We start from the raw sequence: 12,538 nt of genomic DNA on the forward strand, positions 1-12,538 counted from the left end.
GACTTGAGATCATGGAATTATAATTGAATCCACACCCATCTAGCCTGCTTTAGAAAAGTAGAAAAGCATTTAGAGAGTCTTTTTATTCCATGCAAACGATATTCTTCTAAATTTACTTCCCAAATTTTATTATAGCATTTCAATTTTCTGGTATTGATTAATTTGTGCAATTAAGAACTTTTATGTAACTCTGAAATATTCCCATATCCTAAATGTGCTCATTCCTTTATTACTTCAGCCCAATTTAGCTTATAAATAACTCCAAGCACTCTAGCTAAAATTTGACTTAATTAAAGAACAGGCAGGCTTAATTTTTCAATTCTCTATTGACGTAAGAGAGCTAGGATTATTACCTGGTTATTTCAGCCACACTGAGTGCCATTTGTTTGTATCAGCCCTCAAGTCTGTAAACTTCACTTTCTTGCAGAGTTTCTTTGTAAAAGGATCCAGGTGGATTTGCATCTGGAGTCTTTGCATTATTTCAAAAGCAAAGTATTTATTAGAAGGACCAGGTGAATATACATTTACCAAACAAATTTTCAAATCTGGTTGAAAAATTCACGTAATTACCCAAATACTGCTAGAGGTACATTGCTTAATGGACTTGGATACAGACTGTTGCCCTCCCTTGTCAACATAGATACATCTCTAAGAGAAATGTCAAAAAGGATCGTAAAACTCCTCTAATATCTGATTAAATGCTTTCTGCTTAAGATAACATTGGAAACTCTAGATATCAAAATTAATTTTAAAAACACCTAGGTTATATAGGACAAATATAATTATCTGAATTTTAATCTGGTTCTAACACTTTATGGATAAACTCTTATTTCATGGTTCCCTAATTATATGTTTTACATACCATATATCACTTCCAACAAAGAAAGCAGTGCTGTCTGATGGTATTAGTTTTGTACTTACTCAAAGAGAAGATTATCAATTACTGACTCCACTTCCCCATGCTACTGTTTTCCTTGGAAATCTTCCATGTAATAAATCACTTGTTTGACCCTGCTTATCTTCTAGGATCAAAACCCAGTCTGGCCTGGCTACAAGAAAGAAGTCTACTCTTTCCTCAAATCCATCAATCCATCAATCCATCACATTTATTGAGCACTGACTGTGTGAAAAACACTGCACTAAGGGATTGAGAAAGTATGAAACAATGGAGTTGGTAGGCACAATCCCTGCCCACAAAGTGTTTACAGTCTACAGATGTAGTTTTCAGGTTATCTCCAAATTCAAGTGACAAAAAAATAGGGCAAGAGGGAAGAAAGGTTTAACTGTAAATTTTATTTGACGTTTATTTTCTTGTGCATTTTCATATATGGATATGTATTCACATATATATATATATATACGTTTTAAAATATCATTATTTATCCTGTACTACATCCATTGTGTTTGCTTTTATGGCTAATCATAAACATCTATCTCTGAAAATACGTATTTAGAGTTAGACACAGCATTCAGAAAAAATTTGTTGCTTTCTTTATTGTGTTATTATCATTCATATCACAACAGACTCATGCAATCTCTTCCCTATGGTGACACGTATATTCCTAATTGTGGCCCAGTATGTGAAATTTAAGTTGAACCCCTTTTACATTAAGATTCTTTGGAACACAACAAGTTGAAAACAAAATTCATAGAAATTACACACATTTTACAAACCATTCTTTCCAGGTTATTATTTGTGTCTTTACAGTGGTGTAAATACCCAAAGCCTAGATCAATATTACCCATATTGCCCTTGATTCGTTTTCTAAGTGTAATTTTATAGCAACCATAAATTCAATTTCCAGCAATTAGGTTTCAGTATAAGAAACTAGCCATTGAATAAAGAGTTGCATTCGGTGAAAGAATTAACCCACAGTATTCCGTGTTGAAGGACATCTTGTGGAAAAGGAACCAAATAGTGCTTAGTTCAGTGCTATGAACAAAATATGTGCTCAATATATATGATTGATTAATTGATTAATGGATAAATTTTCTTTAGGAGATGACTTCCCTCCTCTGAATCATCATCATCAACATCAATGGTATTTATTGAGTGCTTAGTATGTGCAGAGCACTGTACTAAGTGTTTGGGAGAGTACCATACATAAGTTCCCCCTCTAGACTGTAAGCTGATTGTGGGGATGGAGTATGTCTGTTTCTTGTTATATTGTACTCTCCCAAGCACTTACTACAGTACTCTGCACACAGTAAGCACTCAATAAATATGATTGAATGAATGAATGGCAGACAGCCAGCAGTGTGGCTTAGTGGAAAGAGAACAAGCTTAGGAGTCAGCGGACGTGGGTTCTCATCCCAGCTCTGCCACTTCTCTGCTGGGTGACCTTGGGCAAGCCACTTAACTTGCCTGTGCCTCAGCTACCTCATCTGTGAAATGGGGATTAAGACTGTGAGCCCCACATGGGACAACCTGATCACCCTGTATCTACTCCAGTGCTTAGAACAGTGCTCGGCACATAGTAAGAGCTTAACAAATACCATTACTATTAATAATAATAACAATAATTACCGTATTCGTTAAGCACTTACTATGTGCTGAGCACTGTTCTAAGCGCTGGGGTAGATACAGGGTAATCAGGTTGTCCCATGTGAGGTTCACAGTTAATTCCCATTTTTACAGTTGAGGGAACTGAGGCACAGAGAAGTTAAGTGACTTGCCCATAGTCACACAGCTGACAAGTGGCAGAGGTGGGATTCGAACCCATGACTTCTGACTCCCAAGCCCGGGCTCTTTCCACTGAGCCACGCTGTTTCTCTACTGAGCCTCTTAACAAATGCCATCATTATTATTCATCCTCTATTTCCCCTCTCTGTAATTATTGATTAATTGACCGAGTGATTGAGATTGAGAACTTCTCTGTAGAGATGCAATGTGAAACAGTTATACACCTTAACTAGAAATGATGATGTGTGAAAGTTTTTTATAGTATTTATTGAGTGCTTCCTGGGAACAGAGCACTTTACTTGGGAGAGTACAGTGCATCAGAGTAGGTACATACATTTCTTGCCCACAGTGAGCTTACAGTCTTTAGGAGCTTTCAGTCTAGAGGACTGTACATTTCCCAATAAACAGGCCTGTCTTCGAATGGATAACACAGAACACAAATGGCAGAGCCAGGATTAGAAAGCAGGTCCTTCTGACTCCCAGGCTCCTGCTCTATGCGCTAGACCACACTGCTTCTACGCATAGATTCCCTGGCCACAATGAGTTTACAGTCTGGAGGGGGAGAAAAACATTAATATGAATAAATAAATTAAATTATGGATATTTACATACATGCTATGGGGCTGAGGGAGGAGTGAATAAAGGGTGCAAATCTTAGTGTGAGGGCAGTGCAAAAGGGAGTGGGAGATGAGGAAATGTGGGCTTAGTTGGGGAAGGTTTCTTGGAGGAGATGTGTTTTTAATAAGGCCTTGAAGGTGGAGAGAATGAATATCTGTCACATATGAAGAAGGAGGGAGTCCCAGATCAGAGGCAGGATGTGGGCAAGGGATCAGCAGCAAGATAGATGAGATCGAAGTACAGTGAGTAGGATGCCATTAGAAGAGCAAAATGGGTGTATTGGGTTGTAATAGGAAATGAGGTAGGTAAGGTAATAATAATAATATTGGTATGTGTTAAGCGCTTACTATGTGCAAAGCACTGTTCTAAGCGCTGGGAGGGATACAAGGTGATCAGCTTGTCCCACTTGGGACTCACAGTCTTCATCCCCATTTTACAGATGAGGTAACTGAGGCACAGAGAAGTTAAGTGACTTGCCCACAGTCACACAGCTGACAAGTGGCAGAGCCGGGATTCAAACCCATGACCTCTGACTCCCAAGCCTGGACTCTTTCCACTGAGCCACACTGCTCCCATAGGTAGAAGGGGACTAGGTGATTGAGTGCTTTAAAGTCTATGGTAAGGAGGTTCTGTTTGATGCAGAGGTGGATGGGCAACCACTGGAGGTTCTTGAGGAGTGGGGAAACAGGAACTAAATGTTTTCGTAAAAAGAAATGATCCAGGTAGCAGAGTGAAGTATGAAGTTAAGTGAGGAGAGACAGAAGGCAGTGAGGTCAGCACCGACGCTGATACAGTAATTGAGACTGGATAGGATAAATGCTCAGATTAACGTGGTAACAGTTTGGATGGAAAGGAAAGGGTAGATTTTAGTGATGCTGTGAAGGTTGAATCAACAGGATTTGGTGACAGATTGAGTATGTGGGCTGAATGAGAGAGGGGAGTCAAGGATAATGCCAGGGTTACGGGCTTGTGAGACAAGGAAGTTGCTGGTGATTTCTACAGTGATGGGAAAGTCAGGATTATCTCATCTTTACTCCAGTGTTTAGTATATTGCCTGACACATTGTAAGCACTTAATAAATATCATACCTGAGGCTTTTAGATGGTATTGTAGGAAGAATATTTAACAATTCAAATTAGCTATAAAATGTTGTGGTTATAGTATGTATTCTCTGAAATTTATCATACTTATATTTGAGTACTTAATTCTCTTGTAAATTTCCAAAGTCGCACCCTCTTACTAACTCTAACCTTCTTAAATCATAAAGTAGGTTTCTTTTTTGAATTACTATGAGCCAAGAGATTTCAAATGAATTTTGAATATCACTATGTGTTCCAGGTTTTTATTGAGAGGTTTGGTGTTGCTGCAAGGATTGGGCTCTATGATAGCTGTTCTTGTTTGTCTGTAAAGAAAATACCACTCTGTAGTTCCTCTGACTTCAACCCCACAACACATATGTACATATCTTTAACTTATATATTGTAAATGATCTATTTAAATTAATGATCTATTTAAATTAATTTGTGGGCAGGGAATGTGTCAGCCAACTCCATTATGTTGTACTCTCCCAAGTGCTTAGTACAGTGCTCTGCAATAAATACCACTCATAATGATGATGGTTGTTTTCTAACAGTGAGGATGAGCTTTCATAAATTAAAAGAAAAAAACACTGGGAAATGTCTAGTTGTACTACCCAGATTCCTGGAATGATTTCCACTGGAACCTGAAAATGCTCAAGAAAAGGGAAATTGCTCATAGATTGCTTACTATGTAAATCCTCTGAGAGAGATCATTCTGACTTGAGACCTAACAGTCATATTTGGTAACATGATAGTTACAGTACACAGAAGCCATTTTCTCCAGTAGACCAAACATCAAGCTAGAAGGCAGAATATATGAGTTCTTTTTTAGGCTTCATGGCTGATGTACTGTGAGAGACAAAAAAAGATGATTATGTCTAGGAAGCCCGTTTAGCTCAGCAGAGAAAGCCTCCCTATAAATACCAGATTTATCAAGATGATGCTGAGAATCATGGTAAATATAATGAAAACATCCCACTGTGTCATAAGAGGTGTGTCACCTTTCAATTTAAACCTGGGGGTGAACAAATACCATCAGAGTAGGGGGTGGAACGACTAGGGAGCTGGGTCATTGGAGGGAGAGGCACAGAAGGACAATATGTAGGAACACAATTTGGGGTTTTTGGTCCCCCTGACTGTATCTAGCCAACCCTCCCCATTCTTACTTTCCCTTCCCCACTCCCCCATCATTCCCCAACACACACACACACTTTACTCATCTGTTTCAGGAGGAGAAAATGATCCACGGGCATTGTTAGAGGGACAGGCAAGTGGGCAAGTTGAGACTGCTCCTGGGGATTGAGCAGGGAGAGAGGGAGAGTTGGCATGAGCCAGGCCATTGCCTGGAGGAAGGTAGTGCTGTAGTAATGCGCAGTTAAAAAGAACTCAGACTTGAGTTACAATGCTGGTGCTTTCTACTTCCCTTTGACCTCTCCCCTCTCTCACTGCTCAAGGGGTTAGGGCAGAGGTGTTGGCTGTCTGCTCAGAGAAACCTCTTGCTCTCCCTGCAGTTTGTGGAAGGAAAAACAGTAGCATAGCTCTGCAGGTACTTCATCCATGATGGCCATTAGCCTTGTTGCCAATGGATCCTACTTCTTTTAGTGAACCTTCTCTGACAATCCCAAGAATCTTAGCATTATTGAAAATGTTATTTCATACTAAGATGCCAAAATGTTCCAACTTGAAGAAGTTGGCATAATAATGCCATTCTTGTGTGTGTGTTTTAGCATTTATTTGAGAAATCTCTCAAATACCTTTACCCTATCTCACTGTAATTCTTTTTCAGAATAACTATTTTAAAAGAAGGAGAACTCAGAATAGCAAATGTGACTAAATTGGATATTGGAACTTATACCTGTGTGGCAGAGAACCAGTTTGGAGTAGCAAGTAGCACAACTAAACTAATAGTTGCAGGTATATTTATTATTCATTTTTAAAATGCAGACAACTTGGAATACCCTAGACAAAGGAGACTTACATTTCCCTTTCAGTGGATGTATTGTGAAGTGTACCCATTCCAGCAGAATCAAATTGTGTCGTAACAAACACGACTATATCCAAATCTTCATTTTCAACACTGTGAACTGTCTTTCAAAACACACTGCTAGAATAAGTGGCCCTTTTGTAACTGTAATTCTGTTTAGCCTGGGCCAGGGACTTGGGCATCAGGTGCTAACCTAAGAGAGGGCTATAGGACAGAATTACGTATATGGACAGTTTCAAAAGTGTAACTATTCTACCATATGTCCATAAGAACTGAGTCCAGCACCCCTTATTTCCAGTCACCAGATTTTTTGCCAGTCCACAGCTTCTGAAAAATTTCTGAGAACAGGTGCCCATGGGTGCTGAGGTTCTGTTTTCCCCTATCTCGTTTGAGCTGCCTAGATTGTGGAGGCTGTGCTGTATCCTTCTCCCAGGATATCACCTGGTGGTGGGATAGGGCGTATCTGGCACATGTTGAAATTGTTGAAATGCATCCATCCCTTTTTGTTGTTCTTTTCCTAATAGAGCCAACTAGGATAATTTTGGGACCATCAAACATGGATGTTTCCGTTGGAGAGAGTGTGATCTTGCCTTGCCAAGTTCAGTATGATCCCCTACTAGACATTATGTTCACGTGGTATTTAAATGGAGTTCCTGCAGATTTTAAAAAAGACGGATCTCACTTCGAAAAAGTAGGTGGGGTAAGTAATGAAAATTTACTTATCCTATCAAAGTTGTATGTGGTGTGGGCAGGTTTTATAGTGAGGAGATGACAGGACTTTTAATTGTTTTCTCCAGTTTTGTTTTTATCAAAATGACAGGAATGAAACTTTGCTCTTGGCAAAATATTCTATCATTTGCCATATGTACATGTCTTCCATTTACATTTTAGAATAAGTTTAATGGTTCAAATATGTGTAAGTTATTACTTTATATGAATCCTCTAATGAAGCTGCAGCCTCATTTTAAGTTGTCTTATTGCTCTCTGAGTCACTGAGAGTCCCGCCGAGTGTGAAAATATTTAAGGAGAGTATAGAACTTAGAAAAATCCATACAGTTCAGAGGAATTTTTAAGGATTTCCTTGATGAGAATCAGGCACCTGCCTAATAGGAAATTGTTTGAATGGCAATTTCTGAAATCTACTGTGTTGTTTATAGGGGCATTGTTTATGGGAAGTAGTGTGGCCTAGTGGAAAGAGCACAGGCCTGGTATTCAGAGGACCTAGGTTCTAATCCTGGTCCCACCACTTGTCTGCTGTGAGACCTTGGTCATATCACTTAACTTCTCCGTGCTTCAGTTACCGCAACTCTAAAATGAGGATTAAGACTGTGAGCCCTATCTGGGACAGGGACTGTGTCCCACCTGTTTGCCGTGCCTCAGTTACCGCAACTCTAAAATGAGGATTAAGACTGTGAGCCCTTTCTGGGACAGGGACTGTGTCCCACCTGTTTGATTTGTATCTACCCCAGCACTTAGTACAGTGCCTGGCACATAGTAAACACTTAGAAAATACCAGTAAAAAGAATACAATGATTATCATTATCAGTACAACTCACACATTCCATGTGCAACACTATGCAGAACAGGTTGGAAATACAGCTTTTAAATAGTCAAGCTTTGCACTTCGAAGTCTATTCCTTCTCCCATTTTCAGAAATGTTGAGAGATGTAAGGAAGAGGAAAATGGGTGGGTAGGAGGCTGAAATTTAAATGACTTACTGTGAATGATATTGTTACAAGAAACTGATTGACTTGGTAATGAAAGGTCCAACTCTTAATTTCCATTGTTCTGTTCTCACTGACTAGGATGTGTATGAAAGTACAAATAGCATCCAAATACCCAAAGCATCAGGATGGAGGAGAAAAGAATTATAGACTTTAAAATTCTCTACAGTTTGACAGTGTGGAGGGAGGGAGGAAGGCATGTCACCCACCTACACACACATGCACACATAAACACATACACCAACACCCCCTGCTGTGCTTGTGAATTTTCCAACTCTAAGGGACTGTGGTTGGAGTATGATCAAGATCAGATTAGGAGCTGGTCCCTAGCACTCCTATCAAAGTCACTTACCTCTTTGATAGCATCATAAGTAAATTAGTAGAGGCAGTTACTTGAAGGAGAAAGGAGACTTGTTGGGTTAAGTTGGAGGGTTTTACCCACTCTGTGCTCGAAAAGGAACTTTTCTTGTGTCTTTCTGTGTTCCAAAGAGAAGTGACAGTACTTTCATGATATAAAAAGATGGCAGAAGCAAGCATGGCTTAGTAGAAAGAGCCCAGGCCTGGGAATAAGAGGACCTGAGTTCTAATTCTGGATCTGCCACTTGCCTAGTCTATGGCTTTGGGTAAGTCACTTAATTTCTCTGTGCCTCTGTTTCCTCATTTGTAAAATGGGAAGTAAATCCTACACCCTCCTACTTAGACTGTGAGCCCCATGTGGACAGGGATTGTGTCCAACCTGATTATTGTGTATCTACTCCAGTGCTTAGTACATTGCTTGCAATATAATAATGAGTATTATTATTATTATGGGATTTTTTAAGCGCTTACTATGTGCCAAGCACTGTTCTAGGCCCTGGGGAAGATACAAGGTAATCAGGTTGTCCCACATGGGGCTCACAGTCTTAATCCCCATTTTACAGATGAGGTAACTGAAGCTCAGAGAAGTTCAGTGGCTTGCCCAAGGTCACACAGCAGGCAAGTGGCAGAACTGGCATTAGAACCCACGACCTCTGATTCCCAAGCCCGTGCTCTTTCCATTAAGCCACGCTGCTTCTCCACATATTAAGTGCTTATCAAGAACTATAATTATTATCAATCAGTCAATCAATCAATGCTACTTATTGAGCACTTACTGTGTGCAGAGCACTTTACTAAGCACTTGGGTGAGTATAATATAACAGAGTTAACTATTATGGAAGAAGCAGTTCTAGACTGCAAGCCTGTTGTGGGCAGAGATTGTCTCTATTGTGCTCTTTACACAGTAAGAGCTCATTAAATAAGATTGAATGAATGAAAGCAGCTATATAAGAGGCCCTGGGTAGGAGTAGAGGTGGAGAGAAAAATAAGCTGGGAAATGCTACCTTTGCTCTTAGAAATAATTCAGATTAGTTCGTTATAAGGCAAATGCCTGCTTTGCTTCCTTCCTTCCAGACACTCAGAAGGGACAGTTTGCATTGTATGCCAATGGGCTGTAGGCTGATCTGAGTTTTGAAGAAGTTAGTTTGGTGCAGGAACATACAAAATCTGGGCAAAAATAGGCTCTATTAAAATAAAAGGTCTATGAATCATTATGAAATTACAGCTAGGACATCCAAAGGGCCATTCAGATCTAAGTGCATATACAGTGCAGAAGGGAGAAGAAGTAGTGAAAATGAAGGCTTAATGGGGGAAGGCCTCTTGGAGGAGATGTGATTTTAATAAGACTTTGAAGGTGGGGAGGGTGGTGGTCTGTCTTAAATATGAAGGGAGAGGGAGTTGGAAGGTAAAATCAGTAAAATAAAGCTTTTTTGTGTTGCCCCTTTAATACATTCTAAATACAATTGCTTCTATTTACTTTCTTTTCAGTGAAGTTTTTTTCTTTTGTAATTTTGGTCTCGGAAAAAGGGAAGATTGCTTTCTCAAAAATCACTTATTTAAGACAACACAGCTATGATGATGTGGTTTGAAAAGATTTTTAACAATTCGGGTATATTAAAACATCAAAATGTGTTAAAATGAAATACTAGTTAGCACCAACAGTCTAGGCCTGGCTTCTAAATTATGATTTACAAAACTGCAGTTGTTGATCAATTGAGAACCCCATAAATGATTCATATGAGATTTCTCAAGCAGATTGACACATGACTTCTAATAACCTCTTTATACTTTCTTGTCTGAAGGGATAGATGATGCACTTACAATAGTTATTATGAGAATAAGTGAGAGGAGTCATGTATGATGATGAGAGTAAAAAATTTTCAGTCTGCTCAATGTGTCTGCTTCTCATATTGTGGGACACAGTCATAGATTTTTATGGTTTCATTTGGGGTTCAGAGCCTCCTACCAAGTGCAACAGCATAGAATAAATGTGTGCAAATTAGATCCTTAAATTTTAAACCAATTCATGAAATGTAAATTCACTATTCGCTCCAATGGACGTAGATGCTTCATTCCTGCTTTATCTCCCACAGCTTGAAGTTTAATTTTACAATTGTTATTGCAGCACTGTATGTATATAGCAAACAGTTATCAACATCAATGGTGCAGATCCAATCCCATTGTAACTCCAAAGGAATGATGTGTATGCTGTTGCCCAGGTTTTTGTGACCAGTGGTAGTTGTAGAATGGCTTCATTCTTTGTGTGAGTAACATGTGGGTTTTTCCCGGAGGGCCATCAGCTCTTCTCATCAGACCTAATACTGCCAGCATGCTGCCTATTATCCAAAATGTACTTAAGCAGTATGATGAATGGCAGTTGGTAGCGGGGTTGAGGGGGATTTGAGGTGTATCGGGCAAATCCGGCTCAGTGGCAGAGATCCCTATTCTCCAATTACTTCAGACAGGATAAAATTTAAATCATTCATAATTAAAAAACTACTATAATAAGCCTCAATCTATTTATTCACCTAGCATTAAACCATTGTCGTACCAGATATAAAAATGGTAGTATTTGTGGTATTTGTTAAGCGCTTACTGTGTTCAAAGCACTGTTCTAAGTGATCAGGTTGTCCCTTGTGGGGCTCACAGTTTTAATCCCCATTTTACAGATGAGGTTACTGAGGCACAGAGAAGTGGCTTGCCCAAAGTCACCCAGCTGTCAAGCGGCGGAGCCGGGAGTAGAACCCACAACCTCTGACTCCCAAGCCCGGGCTCCTGCCACTGAGCCACGCTGCTTCTCAACTGCATTGGACTTCTTTAATCCTAACATTTACCCAACTAATATCCTACCCCTAACTCTTAAACCTAATCATAATACTTAACCCTAACCCTTGTTATTTTTGCCCCATTGAAGTGTAAGTCTCTTGTGGGGAAGGAAGATATCTCTTAGTGCAGTGCATTCTAGAAGCAGCATAGCAGAGTGGACACAGCCCAAGACTGGGCGTCAGAAGGTCATGGGTGCTAATCCCGGCTCTGCCACTCATCTGCTCTGTGACCTTGGGCAAGTCACTTCACTTCTCTGGGCCTCAGTTACCTCATCTGGAAAATGGGGTTTGAGACTGTGAGTCCCACATGGGACAGGGACTGTGTCTAACCCGATTTGCCTGTATCCACCCCAGTGCTTAGTACAGTGCCTGGCACATAGTAAGTGCTTAACAAATACGATCATAATTATGATTATTATTATTCTTCACTAGTTAATGAACATCATTACTACTACTCCTACTATTCCTATTACTACTATTCCTACTAATTAGCAAGGCTAATTTCCATCTGTTCATTCTTTCTCGGTGTTTAGTACAGTGCCCTAAAACACAGTAAGCACTTCATAAAAAAGCATTGCTACTACTTTGCCATGCCCTAACCCATCTAGGCACCAGACCTTTTTAGATGGGTGAAATGTAAGGAAGCTAATCCTCTTCTCTTAGCTTTTTAATGATTTCAATTAAAAATTTATATTCATTTTCAAATCTCCATTCATTTTCAGTAAAAATGGTATCCATTTGTCTGCAGTAATTCAGACACTATGGCCCAAGCTGAACTGTGAACTGAAAGTTTGCGTTGGCTGCAATTGGTTTGATTATTTACCTTTGCTTTTGTGCATTTATTTTGTTTAATTGCATTTAATTATTTCCTGACACAACAAAAAATAAAAGAGAATGCAATTAGGCCAACTCAAATAGATTGAATCACTTTTGTAAATGAGTTTATTCAAGTTTGACCTAAATATAATGGATGTTTGTTTCTAGATAGCAGTATTACCATATATCAAAAATCCAAATACTGGGATTTCCTCTTCATATAGCATTACAGAAATGGCGGAGTGTGGAGAATTAGAATATCATTTTTTGAGGCTAGCCTATCCTGATTGGTCGGAGGTTTGTAGTGCACTTAGCTAGCTGTATGAATATTTAGCTTTATTCCTGAATTTTGATATTTTTGCCTAGAGGCCTTTGGTTAATTGGTACAAATCTAATGAACCAAATGAAACAATGAGAAAAGTGATTATGATAAGGTACATTTTTTTTCTTCT

General features: G+C 39.3%; 1 protein-coding gene across 2 annotated transcripts in view; it reads left to right on the forward strand.

Moving 5' to 3' along the window:
• The window catches only part of LOC100073526 (contactin-3), a 278,783-nt gene that overhangs the window by 226,927 nt on the left and 39,318 nt on the right, over nt 1-12,538 (forward strand). For both annotated transcript variants that reach the window (XM_029049701.1, XM_029049702.2), the window contains 2 exons: nt 6,167-6,294; nt 6,889-7,064. In XM_029049701.1, the coding sequence (XP_028905534.1) occupies nt 6,167-6,294; nt 6,889-7,064 (304 nt within the window). The remainder of the gene's footprint in view (nt 1-6,166; nt 6,295-6,888; nt 7,065-12,538) is intronic.

The sequence above is a fragment of the Ornithorhynchus anatinus genome, chromosome X1 (assembly GCF_004115215.2).
Source record: "Ornithorhynchus anatinus isolate Pmale09 chromosome X1, mOrnAna1.pri.v4, whole genome shotgun sequence".
NCBI classification, from domain to species: domain Eukaryota; kingdom Metazoa; phylum Chordata; class Mammalia; order Monotremata; family Ornithorhynchidae; genus Ornithorhynchus; species Ornithorhynchus anatinus.